The sequence below is a fragment of the Panthera onca genome, chromosome C1 (genome assembly GCF_046562875.1).
Source record: "Panthera onca isolate mPanOnc1 chromosome C1, mPanOnc1 haplotype 2, whole genome shotgun sequence".
Lineage (NCBI taxonomy): Eukaryota > Metazoa > Chordata > Mammalia > Carnivora > Felidae > Panthera > Panthera onca.
The window spans coordinates 51,027,891-51,048,336 of NC_138346.1; the positions used below are offsets into that span (position 1 = coordinate 51,027,891).

A 20,446-nucleotide genomic window follows, 5' to 3' on the forward strand; every position below is an offset into this window, starting at 1 on the left:
ACTTAAAGTCACCAGCTGCATTAGCCCCTAACAGGAGAGTCAGCCTGTCCTTTGAAGCTTTGAAGCCAGGCATTGACTTCTCTTCTCTAGCTATGAAAGTCCTAGATGGCATCTTCTTCCAATATAAGGCTGTTTCATCTACATTGAAAATCTGTTGTTTAGTGTAGCCACCTTCGTTAATGATCTTAGATAGATCTTCTGGATAACTTGCTGCGGTTTCTACATCAGTATTTGCTATTTCACCTTGTACTTTTATGTTACAGAGACGGCTTCTTTCCTTAAACCTCATGAACCAACCTCTGCTAGCTTCAAACTTTTCTTCTGCAGCTTCCTCACCTCTCTCAGCCTTCATAGAATTGAAGAGAGTTAAGGCCTTGCTCTGGATTAGGCTCTGGCTCAAGGGAATGTTGTGGGTGGTTTGATCTTCTATCCAGACCACTAAAACTTTCTCCATATCCGCAATAAGGCTGTTTCGCTTTCTTATCATTCGCGTGTTCACTGGAGTACCACTTTTAATTTCTTTCAAGAACTTATCCTTTGCATTTACAACCTGGCTAACAGTTTGGCGCAAGAGGCCTAGTTTCCGACCTATCTCCGCTTTCGACATGCCTTCCTCACTAAGCTTAATCATTTCTAGCTTTTGATTTAAAGTGAGAGACATGCGACTCTTCCTTTCACTCGAGCACTTAGAGGCCATTGTAGGATTATTAATTGGCCTAATTTCAATATTGTTGTGTCTCAGGAAATAGGGAGGCCCAAGAAGGAGAGATGGGGGAAGGGCCAACTGGTAGAACAGTTACGTCACATGCAGTATTTATCAATTAAGTTCACCATATTACAGAGGCATGGTTCATGGCACCCCCCCCCCCAAACAATTACAACAGTAACATCAAAGATCACTGATCACAGATCACCATAACAAATACAATTATAATGAACAAATTTGAAACATTGTGAGATTTACCAAAATGCAATACAGAGATACAAAGTGAGCAAATGCTGCTGGGAAAATGGTGCCCAAAGACTTCTTTGATGCAGGGTTACCACTCTCGATTTCTAAAATACAAATCGTCTGCGAAGCACAATAAAGTGAAGCGCAATAAAACGAAGTATGCCTATATTGTGTCAACCTTCAGATTTTGGTTATCTCTTTTGGGAGGTTTAAGATATTAGTTTTTAATCCCAAATTCTTTACATAGAAATTTACCTCCCTCTGAAATAGTAAGTCAAGTAGCACTTCAAGTTTTTCCCTTCATGGAAGTGGTTGCTGGCATAGAAAAATACTAAAAGTCTTCATCAACTGATTTAATCTTTTCATGCTCTAATAAAGATTTCAAATGTAAACCTTCTTCTTCTACAGAAACCAATTATTGGTAATACATTATTTCCTCTTAGCAAATCAAAGAAGCATCCAATCCCACATTATAATACCAAGGAAAACATGACATGATTTAAAAACATATTTGTACACTAGCTCAAGACAATCAATTAACCTCCACTTCCACTTGAAAAATGCAAGACAAAAGGAAGTTTTTACTAGTCTACTCTTCAAAAATGGGGACAGGTGGCTGTGGGGGCCAGTTCAGAAATTACAGTTGTCCATTATCTGCTGGAATGTAACTCATGAACTGTCACCCTTTTCTAATTCCTATATGTTGTCACACTCATTGCTTTCCTTGCCCTCTTGGTATGTACGAAGCTGCTCCATGAAGCCCGCATTTGGACATATGGAAGGCCTTGCATTTTTCACCAAAGAAAAAGCACTGATGAACGAGATTTCTTCAGAATTCATCAGGAAACCTATTACAATTGCAGCAGCCCTGGAAACTCCTGCATTACAATGAACAAGAACCACGCCATCCTGCAATAAAAATCAATCAAAAATCTTCATTATTCACCTAGAAAGTTGTTAAATCAGTTGCACATTCTTATACTACTTGAAATTATAAAATAAAAATATTCATTTTATCAATTTGCTTGATTCAACATATTCAATTACCAAAATACAATTCATTGTGAGCAATGAATGGAATAATCAATTAATCAATTTTAGGCACATAGTGGATATTCCATAAATGTTTGCTAAGAAAATAAATTAATTTTGTTCTGATAAGAAGGAAGTGTTCTCTTAAAAATTTGAATCACCATTTTGCCATGGGCAGACAGGAATTGTGTGACAGTGTACCTGTTTTATCAAGTGTTCTGTGTTCTCGTGCTGTTAGGAGTAGCTTTTCAACTAGATTGCAAGCTCCTTGAGGGAAGCACTATGTATTTTTCATATCTTCTCAGAATAAGTAATTAATATTTGTTGGCAGATTAACTGAGCCAAATGTAGGTCTTTTTTAAGTGAGTCTTCTGATATATAAAAAAATTTCCCAAACTGCTAACAGTAGTTATGTCTAAATGATTTAAGTAGGGCAAATTTCTACTTATCTGTATTTTCCAATTTTTCTACAGTGACATACCTTATTTACATCATGTCTTTGAAATCCCATCTTATAAAATGAGTAATAAAGTAAACATGGAATATCAAATAACACATTTCCATATTAACAAACAAAACCTTTTACACCTTAAAAAAAGGGGGGAAGACAAGTAAATTTTCATGAAAGAACTCCTGAGGCTATAGAAGTTACCCTGCTACTTTCCTCTCATGTGTATTTCTGTTACTTAAGGCATATTAAGGCATATACCTAACAACTGATGTTGGGGTCAGAGATAGAGGAAGACAGAGAAACCAAACAACAGGGTTTTACAACTACAGAATGAGGAAGAACATGGGGAAATAGAAGAGATTCCATCTGGCAGCTGTGTACAAAAAGATAAAACAAGAAACTATGGCCTAGAAAGGTAGTTTTGAAATACGCAACTCATTGAGTAATCACATTTAATAAAACCTGCATATACAACAGACAAGGTTATGAAAAGATCTCTTCCAGAAAAACAAAAATGAAGAAAATTCAAGAATGCTAATGCTGAAACTAAAAAGTATTAATCTAAACAGTAAAGAATTTTCAGGGTAAGGAAATATTGGCTGAGGTTACAACTGCGGTGTAAGATATAACGCTTGAGAGATTGGAACAAATTGTGGAATTCTAATACATCTTGTAGCAGAAACATTTTAGGTACCTCCTCAGATTCTCTTAGTGTTATTATCTCATGGGCCCCAAGCTTGCTCCATCTCAGCCTCCACTTCTGTGGAACCACCCCCTTAGGCCTAATGAGTTTTGCTTGCCTAAGAAGGCCTGGCTCTTCCCTATTATCGTCTCTGCATAGACAAGTACACCCCAAGTTCTGGATTCTCTTGCTGCTTCTGAACTTGGATGAAAAGTTACACCACAGGCCACTGAATTTGGCTTCAAGGCAGCTGCTGGAGGAGTGCTGTAATCTGGAACTGTGGGATTAGTTACCATCCCATGGGTAAACTTTTCCCCAGGGGGAAACAGGAGCTGACAGAGAGCCAGGCAGATAAATTCTCTCTTCTTTCCCTCCCAAAGTCTATACTGAGGTACAGTTCCTTTGTACTCCCTGCCTGGAGATGCCTTAAGTGGTAAAGCAGGTATATGTGCTGAGCACACAGCTATTTCACCGTCAGCTCAACTGTGCACCTGTGCTCAGTAGGGTGAACACACCATCTCGTGCTGCTTCCCATCAGTCCCTGAATCGATTCCCATTCTTCCCACTTTCACCACCCATGGATTCTCTCAAATGAAGCATCAGCTACTAATCTTTGCCTCAGGTTCTGTTTTTTTAGGAAACCCAAGCAAAGGACCCTTTTAATTAACTATTACCCTTTTCACATTTTACTTGCAACATGTACGTATCTTTTAATGATGAATATCAATATGGATTATGCCTAAATTTTTCTTTTACCATTTAAGGCCTATCTCACATCGCCTTAGAGAAGCAGCTAATACAGAAACATTATCATTTTTATTTCTGACACTATCAACTGGCACACTGGAATGTTATCATCTAGACCCTATAAAATCTTTCATAAGAGAAAACACTGGCCAATATTAGGGCTTGAATTAGAAAACCTCTTTGTTTTCTTTAGTCTAAATATCCGCTATTAAACAAAGCTGAAAGGTAGAGGTGAATAGTTCTACATTTTTCAGATAATCTAAAGGAAAGTACCTAGAATAGTACTGGGCACGTAAGGCATTCATTAAATATTACTAAATAAAAGGAAGGGAGAGAGACGGAGAAATGAGAGGAGAAAGGTAGAAGGGAAATCATTAGCCAGAATTCAATTAAGCTGGATTCTAATGTTCATGTCATTAAGTGTTAGGTCTTCTAGGAGAATAAACTTTTCTAAGTGCTTCTACATTCCCATCTATTTACCTCACATAAATTTTGTAAGAATTGTATACTAACTAAAAATGGTGTCATTTCAAGGTATAATTACTGGTAACAGCTAACTTAGAAGCCCAGTTTGACCGGGATCTATTACCAATGTTGAAGTATTATATTATCTGTTGGTCTTTTAAAGTCAGAGAACCAACGGACAGCTTCTGATCAGCATTTTCACACAATCTCAGTAAAGCAATACATTTAGTCCTGGAGTACCCTATAATTTTCTATTGTTAAAAATGTATAGATTCACTATCCCTATCACAGCCATAAAAATGAATGCATATTAATCTTCATAAATACACTAAAAGGACAATACTAGTATCTATCCCATACAGCAGGTGGTTATAAACCATCAAAGGAAATCTAAGTAAACATAAACACAGGAAAATTCAGTAAATGGAGAATTTTATCTCCTAACATTTCTCAGGAAGCCCTAGGAAGATGATATATTAAGGTTAAAAGTGAGTAACTCATTGAGTGACTCCTGGCTGGCTCAGTCAGTAGAGCATGTGACTTTTGATCTCAGGATCATGAGTTCAAGCCCCATGTTGGGTATTGAGATTACTTAAAAAATAAAAAATAAGTTATCTCTAACAGCTGTAAGAGTTAAAAGATTGTTGGAGGGGAAATTTCATAATGGTTCTCTATGTATTAATCAGAAAAAGAATAAAGCTTAGATAATGGACCTGTATTTTAAAATTGCTGTCTTTGAAGAACTGTGGATCAAAATAAAACTTACCTTCATTTTTGCTTGTTCAATAAATTCAAAACATTCTGGAAAATAAGACAGGATATTGGTTTCAGGCAGATCCAATATAGAAATACTCTTATATATAAAGTCACTGAGGAAAGTATTTTCAACTCCATATGCAACATTGAGAATATGTGTCACCTTAAAGGGGAAAAAAAAAAAGATGATTTTTAAAAATTCTCTAATGAATTAAAATTAGGTTAATTAAAAAGAGAATGAGATGTTGAGATTTGTAATAAGAATAAACAAACAACTTAAGCATGACTCACTTGAATAATACTTCCTACAGGAAGCTTCCTCTGACTGCCTCATCCCTCACCAGAAGGGCTAATTCTGTACACTCTCACAGCACCCTCTACTTGCCCTAATTATAGCTCTTACCACTTTGACATTATTTGTCTCCCTCATGGTACTAGAAACTCCATGAGGGGAGGAACCATGTTTGGCTTCTTCAGTATTATGAGTAAGCACTGTGTGTGAGCAATGACCTTAGCACAAAAAGTACTTAAAATATTTGTTGGATAAATCAATGAATATGCATATAAAAAACTTGATTAAGGGAAGTACATCAATAACACAGACTTCTTTTTCAATAATTATTTTCCGATTTTCCTTCATATTCTTTAGTAGTATGACGGTTCTCAAGTGTGGCTGCACATTAGAATCACCCAGTTAACTTTTAAAATGTCAGTGCCACAGGGCCTCAAACCTAGAGACTCCAATGAATTAGTCTGGTTGAAAGGATGGTCATTTCTTTCAAATGGTCCACAAAAGCAACCTTCTACCCATCTATGCATTTGAGCTCCTTTCCTACAGTCTACCAAGCATATGGAAGGGGCCATGTGGAAGGTTAATTAAAAGAATCCAAAAGTTAAATGGATCAAGAAAATAGGGCACTGTTTCTTGTCATGACATGCCTCACCATATTCTCTTTCTTAGCATGGGTGTTCGGTTTTACCTGATCTCGATATTTTCATGTATTTCACACGTATTTTATTTTTAATTTTTAAACTTTTTAAAGGTTTATTTATTTAGGGGTGCCTGGGTGGCTCAGTCGGTTGGGCGGCCGACTTCGGCTCAGGTCATGATCTTGTGGTCCGTGAGTTCGAGCCCTGCGTCGGGCTCTGTGCTGACAGCTCAGAGCCTGGAGCCTGTTTCGGATTCTGTGTCTCCCTCTCTCTGACCCTCCCCTGTTCATGCTCTGTCTCTCCCTGTCTCAAAAATAAAACGTTTAGGGGCGCCTGGGTGGCGCAGTCGGTTAAGCATCTGACTTCAGCCAGGTCACGATCTCGCGGTCCGTGAGTTCGAGCCCCGCATCAGGCTCTGGGCTGATGGCTCGGAGCCTGGAGCCTATTTCCGATTCTGTGTCTCCCTCTCTCTCTGCCCCTCCCCCGTTCATGCTCTGTCTCTCTCTGTCCCAAAAATAAATAAAAAAACGTTGAAAAATAAAAAAATAAAAAAATAAAAAAAAATAAAACGTTTAAAAAAAAAATTTTAAAGTTTATTTATTTAAATAAGCTCTACACCCAAAGTGGGGCTCAAACTCACAATACTGAGATCAAGAGCCGCACATTCCACCAACTGAGCCAGCCAGGTGCCCCTTACACACTTTAGAGTATCTTCCAGCTCTGCCTCTCTTGCCTCCACTACCCTCATAGACATGGCTCTGGCAGCGCCCCACTTATCCACCTAGTACAGCTAACTAGATTGAGGCAGACACCAGACTTAAACAACACTGATCAAATTATTTTCAGAAATTTAAAATAGGTACATAAGACAGCTGAATGGTCCGCAAACTTGAGAGGTCTAAGATAGCTGCTTTCTATTATGTGCCCAAAGAAGCTGAAGAATTTCTGCTCCTAAATAAGAACAGAGTAGATACCTGTGCAGAAAGGGGCCATGATGCCAGCAGCAGAGAGGGACCATCTTGGAGAGCCTTCTATTCTCTAGCACAGCCAGTCTCTGCCCTCAGATTCCAGAGATTCCCCCTAAATTACTATACACACATTCTCTTTTCTTGCTAGGGTTTCTGTGCCTCCCAACCCAAAGAGCATTGATTAAAACATTCCGGGAGCTAGGCCCCATGAAGACAGAGCCACAGGCCATTCATTTACTGACCTAACTGCCTTGTAGAAGACAGACAACAGAAAAAACCTCAAATGTCTACTCAAGAGACATTCTTATATAGAGATGAGATGGGAGAAACTAGAAAGGTAAGAACATTTTTAGAAGATAAAGTCTGAAATGTCCTTCTGCTTTCCCCAGTGAAGTCTTGTCTATGTCAACTCACTCATTGCCAGTGTACTTCTGACCAGGATTATATGATTCTGCCCTGGATAATATATACAATATATATAAATACAATATATATATATATTGTATCTATACATACAATGTGCACACACACACACAATATACATATATATATATACACACACACACACACACACACACAATATAAGGTATATATAACTTATTACCTATTACCTATGTATCTTCACAGGATTATGGAGAAAACCAAATGAGAATCTTAGGAAAACCTCTTGAAAGGTAAAAGTGCTTTACAAATATTATGGATTACCAATGCCTGGGTAGTTTAGCTGTTGGGAAGTGCAATTTATATGTGTATTGACTGGGCCTGATAGAAAAGAATTGTACTGAATCACAGGTGGTGGTGGTGATGGGGACCCAGCCTAAAACCCTTTCTAGTAATTAAGCATACTTCCAAAATGTAGGTATGGAGGTCCTAACAATGGTTGCCCTTGGGATGCCCTTTGTAATAGGGATAATAAGAAAAACCACTTTATTGCAAACCTAATGTATGCTAGGCCTATAAGTTATCTCACCTAATCCTCACATATAGGCATTATTATTTCTAATTTTAGTAAACTTACATATTGTGAACTGGTTCAAAAATCAGAACATTATAAAAAAGAAACAAAGTTTTGCTCTCACCCTGTCCCTATCTACTCCGTTTTCTCCTACCTTAATGGTAACCACCTTTGTTGGCATCTTGTATATTCTTTTAGAGCATCTTCAGGCAAATTTGTTTATTCCCTTTCTTACACAAAGACAACACCTTGGGTTCTCCTCTCATTTAAATATGTGCTCAACTGCTGGTGGGAATGCAAACTGGTGCAGCCACTCTGGAAAACAGTATGGAGGTTCCTCAAAAAATTAAATATATAACTATCCTACGACCCAGGAATTGCACTACTAGTTATTTACCCAAGGGATACAGGTGTGCTATTTTGAAGGGGTACACGCACCCCAATGTTTATAGCAGCGCTACCTACAATAGCCAAAGTATGGAGAGAGGTCAAATGTCCATCTACTGATGAATGGATAAAGAAGATGTGGTATGTGTATGTACATACACACACAATGGAGTATTACTCAGCAATCAAAAAGAATGAAATCTTGCCATTTGCAACTACATGGATCGAACTAAAGGGTATTATGCTAAGCAAAATTAGTCAGAGAAAGAAAAATATCATGACTTCACTCATATGTGGAATTTAAGATACAAAACAGATGAACATAAGGGAAGGGAAGCAAAAATAATATGAAAACAGAAAGGGGGGCAAAACATAAACTCTTAAATATAGAGAATAAACTGGGGGTTGTTGGAGGGGTTGTAGGTGAGGAAATGGGCTTAATGGGTAAGGGGCATTAAGGAAGACACTTGTTGGGATGAGCACTGGGTGTTATACATAGGGAATGAATCACTGGAATCCACTCCTGAAATCATTATTGCACTATATGCTATCTATGCTATCTATAGATATAGATAGATGTAGATGTAGATATAGATATAGATATAGATATAGATATAGATATAGATATAGATATGTAAGTAAGGGTTGCCTGGGTGGCTCAGTCGGTTAAGCATCCGACTTCAGCTCAGGTCATGATCTCACGGTTAGTGAGTTCAAGCCCTGCGTCAGGCTCTGTGCTGACAGCTTAGAGTCTGGAGCCTGCTTCGGATTCTATGTCTCCCTCTCTCTCTGTTCCTCCCCCACTCACACTCAGTCTCACTGTCTCTCAAAAATAAAGAATAAGAAAAATTAAAAATAAATAAATAAAAAATAAATGTCCTGGAATTTTTTTTAGATTAGTATTTACAGACTCTTTTTTTTGGTGTTCTTTTTTATAGCTATATAGTTCTGTAGTGTGAGTGTACTATTATTTAACCAATTCCCTATCTATGAACATGTGAGTTTTTGTCAATGATTTGCTGTAAATAAACAATGCATCAATAAGTAACTTGGAACGTTTTATGTTTCAGTTTTCTATCTTCCATAGTACTTTGTTGGACACACACCAAGCACTTGGGTACCTTATTAACAAAGCAACTATTATTACTATATCTAAACATTAAAATGAAATTCCTAATGAAATTTCTGAAATGATCTTCAAAAGAATTTCTATTAATTATAGCACTTAAGTCTTAGAATAATATGCCTTTGAAATGTGCCACACATTTAAATCAATAATCATGTTTTGTAGAGTCACTAAATTTTTCAATAAACCCTCTATTCAGCTGGTCAGTTTACCTTAGGAGGATCTTTTAAACACCTGCTTGCTTCACATCGCCAGATGAAAGTGAATCTGAACTAGTGTATCATAAAAGGGGATAGATAATGAAACATTTGCCAATGAATAAATTTTATCATTTTTTCTAGTTTCCATTTTTTTCTCTGAGAAGTATTAATTTGCTAGTGTAAACAAGACTCTGAAACTTGTCCTACTTATGTTAAAATATTGATCTAAGATGGATGCTATTAGGAAACACAGTACTTCTCATATCCTTATGCAATTCCAGGCTATTATCTCTTCTTGTCAGCCAGTTATTATTATAACTATTACTGCAACTGCCTTGTAACTACTCTTCCCATCTTTAGTTTATGCAACACTCCGATTCTATTTTCCACATGGCCTCTACCAAGCAACCTTTCTAAACTGCAAATTTGATCCTGTTACTTCCCTGGGTAAAGACTTTCACATACTTTTGGATAAAGTCCAACAGTTTACCCAGGCTTACATGGATTTTTGTGATCTGATTCATGCTTACATCCCTGGCCTTGTTTCTTGGTATCCTTCTTTGTCACTCTCTATTCCAGGGTTACTGAATTTTTTTTCCGTCTCTGAAAGCATCAGCCTTTCTCTTCTGGAGCTGCACACAAACCACTTCTCTTACCTGAACACTTTTCTGTCTGCTCCCTCCCCACCCCATTCAGAGCAAACTTCAATATCACTTCTTTCATCACTTCCCTGACCTTACAATCCCCTACCCAACCCAACTCAATCCAGATATGGAGGGCATCATCTCACATGCTCTCCAGTAGCACCTGCATTTCCCCATCAAAGCACATTATACCCTGGACTGAAGGTGCTTATTTGTTGTTCTCTCCTCTACCCTCTGCTCCAGAAGCTTCATGTTAATAAACCACAGCAATTCCATGATGCCAAAACACTGCTGGACAAAATAGAGGGCTAAAATAAGTAATAAATCACATCAGTTGTGTGGGAAGGGTGGGGGAAGATGGCATTGGGGAAGAAGTGGTATTTGAGTTGGGACTCAGGCATGGGTATGTCTTGGATGAGAAGAGAGGAAAGTCTATCCCACACAAAGGAAGTACATAAGCAGAGGCAAGAAAACATGCCTCAAAGTCAGGTTCGTGAGGGTCCATGAAGGGAGACTGAGAGAATATAAAATTGGAAAGATGAATTATAAATCCATATATTTTAATTAGGTATAATAATTTTTGCAACTTTATTAAAATGACAGCCAGAATGTTACCAATTAAATTCTGAAATGGACTCATAGTTTCCTAAATAAATGTAACAATTATGCAATCCCTATCAAAATAACACCAGCATTCTTCACAGAGCTAGAACAAACAATCCTAAAATTTGAATGGAACCAGAAAAGACCCCGAATAGCCAAAGCAATCTTGAAAAATAAAACCACAACAGGAGGCATCACAATCCTGGACTTCAAGCTGTATTACAAAGCTGTAATCAAGACAGTATGGTACTGGCACAAGAACAGACACTCAGATCAATGGAACAGAATAGAGAACCCAGAAATGGATCCACAAACATATGGTCAACTTATCTTTGACAAAGCAGGAAAGAATATCCAATGGAATAAAGACAGTTTCTTCAGCAAGTGGTGCTGGGAAAACTGGACAGCAACATGCAGAAGAACGAACCTGGACCACTTTCTTACACCATACACACAAAAAAAACTCAAAATGGATGAAAGACCTAAACATAAGACAAGAAGCCATCAAAATCCTAGAGAAGAGGTGTACCTGGGTGGCTCAGCCAGTTAAGTGTCTGACTTCGGCTCAGGTCATGATCTCACATGAGATCATGTGGGCTTGAGTTCGAGCCCCGTTGTTGGGCTCTGTGCTGACAGTTCCAAGCCTAAAGCCTGCTTCAGATCCTGTGTCTCCCTCTCTCTCTGCCCCTCCCCTGCTTGCACTGTCTCTGTCTCTGTCTATCTCTCTCAAAAGTAAATAAAAAACATTAATTTTAATAAAAATTTTTAAAAATCCTAGAGGAGAAAGCAGGCAAAAACCTCTTTGACCTCAGCTGCAGCAACTTCTTACTCAACACGTCTCTGGAGGCAAGGGAAACAAAAGCAAAAATGAACTATACTGGGACCCCATCAAAATAAAAAGCTTCTGCACAGTGAAAGAAACAATCAGCAAAACTAAAAGGCAACTGATGGAATGCGAGAAGATATTTGCAAATGACATTATCAGATAAAGGGTTAGTATCCAAAATCTATAAAAAACTTATCCAACTCAACACCCAGAAAACAAATAATCCATTGAAGAAATGGGAAAAAGACATGAATAGATGTTTCTCCAAAGAAGACATCCAGATGGCCAACTGACACATGAAAAAATGCTCAACATCACTCATCATCAGGGAAATGCAAATCAAAACCACAATGAGCTACCGCCTCACACCTGTCAGAACGGCTAACCCTAACAACTCAGGCAACAACAGATGTTGGCGAGGATGTGGAGAAAGAGGATCTCCTTTGCACTGCTGGTGGGAATGCAAACTGGTGCAGCCACTCTGGAAAACAGTATGGAGGTTCCTCGAAAAATTAAAAATAGAACAACCCTACGACCCAGCAATTGCACTAGTAGGTGTGTATCCAAGGGATACAGGTATGCTGTTTCAAAGGGGCACATGAACTCCAACGTTTACAGCAGCACTATTGACCACAGCCAAAGTATGGAAGGAGCCCAAATGTCCATCTACAGATGAAAGGATAAAGAAGATGTGATATATATATATATATATATATATATATATATATATATAATGGAATATTACTCAGCTATCAAAAAGAATGAAATCTTGCCATTTGCAACTATGTGGATGGAACTGGAGGGTATTATGCTAAGCTAAATTAGTCAGAGAAAGATAAATATCATATGACTTCATTCATGTGAGAAATCTAAGATACAAAACAGATGAACATAAGGGAAGGGAAGCAAAAATAATACAAAAACAGGGAGGGGACAAAACAGAAGAGACTCATAAATATGGAGAACAACAGAGGGTTACTGGAGGAGTAGTGGGAGGGGGCATGGGCTAAATGGGTAAAGGTATTAAGGAATCTATTCCTGAAATCATTGTTGCACTATATGCTAACTTGGGATGTAAATTTAGAAAATAATAGTAATTATTTTTTAAAAATTTAATATATTCAAAAAAATTAAAATTAAAATAAAAAAAACAAATGTAACAATTAAAATATTTTCTATACATGGCTGCAGACCTGAAGCATTTTTTTTACCTTGTGCTTTTTCAGAGTATCCAGATCGTGAGCAGCATCTTGTGACCCTATAAGAAATAAATCATATCACCTTCAACATGAAAATAATCATCCGGACTTTTAATATAAGTTTTGCAGGAATTCTATTAGTTATTCATTTATTTTAAAAAATACAACTTGGAGAGTACCTGGATGGCTCAGTCAGGTGAATGTCTGACTCTTGATTTCGGCTCAGATCATGATCCCAAGGTCATGGGATTGAACCCTGTGTCAGGTTCCGTGCTCAGTGTGGAGCCTGCTTAAGATTCTCATTCTATCTCTCAATAAATAAGCAAATAAATAATTTTTAAAAATAAAAATAAAAATGGGGCACCGGGGTGGCTCAGTTGGTTGAGCCCGACTTCAACTCAGGTCATGGTGCCGTGGTTTTTTAGTTCAAGTACCACATCAGCCTTGCTGCTGTCAGCACAGAGCCTGCTTTGGATCCTCTGTCTCCCTCTCTCTGCCCCCTCCCCACTTGCGTGCTCTCTCTCTCTCAAAAATAAACAAACATTATTTAAAAAAAAAAGATTCTCTCTCTTCCTCTGTCCCTCTCCTCGGCTCATGCTCATACATTCTTTCTAAGATAAAAAATATATAAATAAAATAAAAAATAAAAAATGCAACTTGGGAGGACCTAATTCCAACTTTCTAAAAGACAATTTGGAACTACTCATTACAAAATATTCATCTTGTATATATCTCATACTCTGAAATCTCACTTCAAACAATTTCTTGCAAGCCCTGGATGTTGCAAAGGTTAGCCATCAGGATGTTCATTGTAGTATTGTTTATAATACAAAAAAAACCTCCAAACCCTCAAAATGAGTAAAAAACAACAAAAAGCCTAATAATAGGGGTTGGGTTAAATAAAATATGATACTATTATGTAGTTAAATACATACACCCATTAAAATGAAAATGCTCAGGCACCTGGCTGGCTCATTGGTAAAGCATGTGACTCTTGTAGTCATGAGTTTGAGCCCCACGCTGAGAGCAGAGTTTACTTAAAACAAACAAACAAACAAGAATGTAGAAGAATATTTATGGCATGGAAATATATTCTCAACATATTAGGTGATAATACTATTATATTACAAAACACCATCATCCATTTCTGTGAAAACAAAAAATATGTATATGCCTAAAAATGAACAGGAAGGATATAGAACAAAATGTTGATAGTGGGATTACAGGTGATTTTCTTCTTTACACTCATTTGTATTTTTACTCTACATATCTATTTCTTTAAAAAAGATTTTTTAATATTTATTTATTTTGAGAGTCAGAGAGAGCAGGGGAGGGGCAGAGAGATCAGTGCTGTCAGAGCAGAGCCCAACATGGAGCTCAAACCCAAGAACCGTGAGATCATGACCTGAGCCAAAATCAAGAGTCAGATGCTTAACCAACTAAGCCACTCTGAGGCACCCCAATATCTACTACTTTTGTAACTTAAAAAAAGATGTTAAAAAAACACCCACAAAATGACTCTGGTTTAGGAATATCTAATAGCTTAGAGCAAACACTGCTGGGTTTATAGATTCCACCCACATTCCCTGCACCAATAGGGCTATCCCCTTTTACAGCTTCTTCCTGTTAAAGTTGGCTCCCCATATCTACCAAACTTGGAAAATGACTCTAGCTAATAACCAAGTTTAAACATGAGATTATTAGTTAAAATAAAGTGAGTTACACAATTGAAAAATATAGGGCATTTCTTTTTTAAAGATTTCAAGTATTTTACTTTTCTAGATTAGGATCCATTTCCATAAACAATGTTTTTCTTACCTTACCTATCTGGGGAATCTGCCAGCTTCTGTTATGTGATTTTAGGTAGCTGAAAAGCCAGCAAATCCACTGGTTGGCCAGTATTCCCCTGGTAATTGGTAATCGGAAACTCGCGGGCTCCTTACTGAGCCTACATTTAACTTTATAGTTAAAAGTTAGCCTATCAAAATATTAATATCTGTTAAAGCTGGATGGTGGATATGCAGCTGTTATATTATTGTCTGTAATTTTCTACACATTTGAAATGCTTAAATTAAAAAAATAATTTCTCAATTTTCTGCAGGAAGTCCTAACCACTTCCAGGGGAAAAATGGCTTCAAATAAATTAAATACATATCATCTTTTAAATAATAATTAATTCCACTCTGCCTATTTCTTACAATAGCAAAAAAAAAAAAAAACATGAATAAATGAAATTCTTTCTTTGAACCCTAAACCATCATTATTACACTTATCAAAGCTGGATACTTAGATCATTTCCATTGAACATACACCAAACAGAACAGGTTGATTATATATTTCAGAATTAGCTATCCCATTTTGAAAGTCCCTTCCAGAATATGAACCATATTGAAACAAATTTAGTATTCTTGAAGCCAAAAAAAAAAAAAAAAAAAAAAAATACAACTTCTGTGCTCTGCCTTTTCAATAGCAAAAAAAAAAAAAAAACAAACATGAATAAATGAAATTCTTTCTTCGAACCCTAAACCATCATTATTACACTTATCAAAGCTGGATACTTAGATCATTTCCACTGAACATACACCAAACAGAACAGGTTGATTATATATTTCAGAATTAGCTATCCCATTTTGAAAGTCCCTTCCAGAATATGAACCATATTGAAACAAATTTAGTATTCTTGAAGCCAAAAAAAAAAAAAAAAAATACAACTTCTGTGCTCTGCCTTTTCAAATAAGAAAATTATATTAGTGTTAATAGTGTGGGGAAACAATTTTAGTTAGCATAAATGGATTTCAGGTAATTGGCTTTCATCTAATACTTAGTATTACAGTTCAAGTTAATTCTCTCTAAATTCTAGATATAAACATCAGCTTTCCTCCAATTTAAAGTTGTTGATTTGTGTTACAGTCCTGTGGTAAACTCTTATTGGAAAAACACATGGTTAAAAGAAATAAACACTGTAAATCATATATTATGATAATGTGTTACTTAAACCTTTGTTTTAAAAAAGTAGAATGTTATCCTTTTATGCATATCTTAATTTTTAAAAACAAATACAAATTTTAAGAATTTTATTATTATAAAAGTGGCTACATGAATCATAATTATGTTAAAACTCACAGAAGTAAAAAAAAAAACAAAAAAACAAAACACCTCACAGCACTGAATACCAAGTCAACTTTACTATAGGATAGTTTTGAAAATAATTAAAAAGTTGAATAAGAAACAACAAAGAGAGCCAATAACAACAATTTACAGTTATTTTACCTTGATATTTACAAGCCACTAATATTCATTATTTGCCCAAGGATTATTATGGGAGTATAAAGATGAGGTAACTAATTTAGAAAGGATATATATTACATGCTATTGGAGTTGGGACTTCTAACAAGTTCAGTGTTTTGCAATCATAACATATGTATCATAAAAAATAGCTACTTAAGATCTCCAGAATCCTGTTTCTGTTTAAAAGATTCTTTTAGTGAAAATACTAACTATTGTATAAATTCTGATGTAGTATGTCTTAATTTATAAATCACTATTTTCATCATCACAAAAACCAACCAAAAGAAAAAGCATTATTATTGAAAAAGGAAATAAATGATATTCAAAAGAGAAATGTTTTATTTGAGAAAATTTGTAGGAGTGAACATTCATAAATGAATAGAAACAAGAGCATAAATTACTATGCGGATGAAATAACAATATTTATGGAAGAACTGTACAAAATAAAGAGCTATGCAAGTTTAATGTATTATCCACCTCCGAAGAATATTGGGCTTCCTAAATATCAGAAATTTCCATAACCTTATAAAGGACCCTAAGATATTCACCTAGAATTAAAGAGAAGGGTAGGGACTTCTTAACAGAATGTATACAACAAATAATATGTGTAACTTTTAACTACCCAAGAGAAATGGAATTTTCTACTTTTAAAAATTAAGTTGGTTTTAAGAAAAGTCCTAGTGATTTTGTTGTAAAAATATAATTTGCAAATCCTAGGACATAAATGCTCAATAAGATCTTTTTTGTCAACCTGTTAGATCAAGGGCCTATATAAGATTTTTGGAATGCGGAAGCTGGTTTGAATTAATGAGCTAACTGAAAAAGATTATAGTTCCCCAACAACAAAAAAAGTTAATTTCATATAGTGCTGTGTGGGAGTTGTGATGCTTGAAGAGATAAAGAAAGCTCTTTGAAGCAACATAGAACCAAACCCCATGTCCAGAGAGAAACCTAGTCTGGTCAGACACAACCACTGCATCATTCATGTGGAAGAAGTTAAGATGTAATCATCCATGGGTCCCTCAGGAATAAGGCACTTGTTACTAGGCCGAAAAAGGTCCATCTACCTCTCACAGGAAAGGTGGTTGTACCTGACAAAAATATCCCATTTCCTGGCCCAAAGAGGAGACCATATTAAGGACTAGTTTCAGAAGTCTCTCCTAGAACTCTCCCAGGATTGTGGGAAGGGTTCCAACGCCAATCTGAGAACACTACCTTGATCAGCTCACTCTGGATAAGTCTAGATAAAAAAATCACAAAGTTTGTGAGAGTGAAATATTTTAAAATTCTACCATAGGTATTTTAAACCATTGGTACTACGATGGAAGGCAAATAACTGAAAAATGTACCTGAGCATATTTTCTTTCCTAGATATGGTGTGCAAGTCCTGAGTGAACCTTTCAGACTTGCTAAATGATCCCTTAATTTTTCACTGGGCTTCAGAAACTGGTTGGAGATACTTATTTAAAGTTAAAGATAGCTCATGCAGCAACTCATGTAATCATAACACAATAACAAATCCTATGTATACTGCCATTAGTTTGTTTCAAAACTTCACAACCTCAGGACAGCCCTATGAGAGAAAGATACCTTTACTTCAGTTTTACAGATGGTTTCTTGGAAGACCAGAGAGAATAAATGACTTGGGCTAGTTCATCTATTAAGAGGTAGAGCAGGACTGAAAACCTGGACTCTCCGGGGCAATCTATATGATGATGTAGAGCAGGAGTGGATCAGACTTGAGCCTGATGCCCAGCTCTGTTATTTACTAGGTATGTTACCTTGTGGAAGTTACTTAACCATTGTTAAATCCAGTTCCCACCTGTAAAATGGAGCTGATAATCCCTAATTCAGAGAGTTTTTAAAAGGAGATGCTGTGTGCACTTCGCAGTAGTACCTAGCTATTTCTGACTCCCAGTACAGTGCTCCTTCTACTCAAGAATGGCTTGGCTGCATAAATACTGGGAAATGGTTAATCTTTTCAAGTCTTAATTTCTGCATTCCTAAATGAACACCTACTTGAACACACTGCTGATTTTTTTTTTTAAAGAATACCGTAACATATCCTTCCAAGCTAGCAAATTTGTGTTTTCATAACTGTGCTTCATTTGCTATTTGTGGACCATGCTTTGTATAGGGAAACAATATTCTCCATCATACAAGAAAGCATAAAACTATCAGGCTCATAGCTATAAATAAAAACACAATTTCCCCATAACACTCCAAAAACAGGCACATAGATTAATATGGCTACAGGAGCCATGCACTCCATATGACAATCACTTGGCTATTTCAAGTATTAACTTGTCTATAACCTTAACAACCTTGCCACTTGTAGTTTTACCTAATTAAAACATTCTGTTTAATATGATGATTTTTAAGGCTATGTTCATTTATAATCCAAGAAAATACAACATTAACATGCTGCCCTCCAGAGAAGTAAAAAAACAGGATGAAAGCTTTTCTAAAATCCAGATACCAGGTGCCATGTGCTACCAGAATCTATGCTTCTTGTGGATGGATTGTGGTGCAGAAACATCACTGGCCAGCTAATGGATGTTCCAGATCTAAAAAAGGAAACATTTCAACTTTTCAGCAGGATAGCGGATAGAACAGAATATTACACATGGCGGGGTGGGGGGAATGAGAAAGTAATACGGCTAAAAAGAATCAACGAGATAGTGGCAAATCGATATACTCACCAAGGAGCAACCAAGGCTTAATAACACCAACATGCAGGTCCAAGCTAAGGTCCTGCACATAACCACAACTACCCCCACTGCTCGGCTCTACTTCTTCCACAACATGAATTCTGGCATCTTTCCATGTTTCTATAATTTTCTTTCCAGTTAGCGTTGTCACCCTGGTACATTGCTTCCTGAGATTATTCCGGGAGAACGCTTTAATTTCCTGGTTAAGGGAGTGCATTACATGAGCAGTGGCTAGAAACAATACAAGCAAATCTAGCCAACGGTGGAAAAGGCCAAACTGCTCGTCCCTTAGCGCTCAGAGAAAAAATAGAGCCGCAGGTGTGCAACCCTGTTCAGGTAACAGCAGCCACACACTGCAGACAAAGACCTCCAGGTCCGTTTTCCCCAGCACCAGGCAAGTAAGGTGAAGTTTGATTGGCCTTTGAGAAACGGGCCCCGATTGGATGCTGTTTCTTCTTCCGGTCAGCCGAAAATTAGCATTATTTCTACCGTCTCAAGGAATTCGCTAAGAGATTTCTTACTATTGCTTTTTAAATCTAGCTTTATTTTTCACGTAAAATGGTAAAATAGAAGACTTAGTTGGAGAGACGTCTGATATTTCCTCGCTATTTGAAAGCAGGGATTTTCCTGCTGTGTTTGGTTGGTGTCACTTGTGATAGTGACCATGAACAAAAAGGGCTGATGTAGGTATTGCTCCTGCTTTAGCGAAGGGGCGAAATCATAGTGCAAACAGTTCTATTTCGCATAGCTTCTCTTGTCTGCCTGGATGTCTGTCAGAAGTAACTTTTCACTTATGTCTTGCACATTTTATGCTATCACTGCTAAGAAAAACGTTTGCTGCATAAGAACTGTTGTATTGAGAGGAGCTTAAGATATGTTTTCCAATTTTCCCCCTGTTTTCACCATCAGTAGAACCTTTATGCAGTGGATATGCATTCTTTGTAAATAAAGCATGTCCTCAAGTCTTCCATTCATAGTTTCCAAAAAAAACCGGGCATGCAAACATAAATTTACAAAACAGATCAATTATGAAATGGTGATTCTGCTTTCAAAAGGATGGTTTGTTTTGCAAAAGAAATCCCAAGAATACTTTAAATAGGAATTTTCCTTATCCCACTTAAAATGCATTATCCCACTTAAAATGCAATTTTAAGTGGGCTTACACACAATGTATTTACACATGTGTAAAGAAGTTGCACTTAATGAAAACTTCTCCAACACTGCATATCAAACTTTTTGTTGTTTTGAATTTTTCTGATGTAGAATTAAAATAAACCAAATCTCCCTGTTGAAGAGTGAGCTATAAGCCCAGGCTATCTACAAGACACCCTAAAATGAAGAACTGAAAGCAATGATTTGCACCATTTAAACAATCACAGGTTCATTAAAATCAACTCTAACCACACATTATTCCGTATGTTTATTATACAATGATAAAAGAACTATCAACGCTCGAGCACTTCCTACTTGTTAGGAACTGTGCTTGCAAGCAGTTTTCAGATTCTCACTGTTACCTATCGGTGC

General features: G+C 36.7%; 1 protein-coding gene and 1 long non-coding RNA gene across 8 annotated transcripts in view; one reads left to right on the top strand and one right to left on the bottom strand.

Moving 5' to 3' along the window:
* The window catches only part of LOC144617145 (uncharacterized), a 48,954-nt gene that overhangs the window by 26,563 nt on the left and 1,945 nt on the right, over nt 1-20,446 (top strand). For 2 of the 7 annotated variants that reach the window (XR_013557237.1, XR_013557240.1), the window contains 2 exons: nt 7,611-7,657; nt 12,951-14,015. This is a non-coding gene — a long non-coding RNA (uncharacterized LOC144617145). Of the gene's footprint in view, nt 1-1,699; nt 1,973-7,131; nt 7,321-7,610; nt 7,658-12,950; nt 14,016-20,446 lie in introns of those variants that run through there. The other 5 variants (XR_013557243.1, XR_013557235.1, XR_013557236.1 and 2 more) reach the window with 4 other exon arrangements.
* DUSP19 (dual specificity phosphatase 19) lies at nt 1,649-19,308 on the bottom strand. The gene is made up of 4 exons (XM_060622124.2): nt 18,914-19,308; nt 12,936-12,982; nt 5,096-5,248; nt 1,649-1,861 (listed from the first exon to the last, which is right to left on the bottom strand). Exons 1-4 carry the CDS (start codon nt 19,137-19,139, stop codon nt 1,649-1,651), a joined length of 639 nt encoding a protein of 212 aa, XP_060478107.1. The 5' UTR covers nt 19,140-19,308.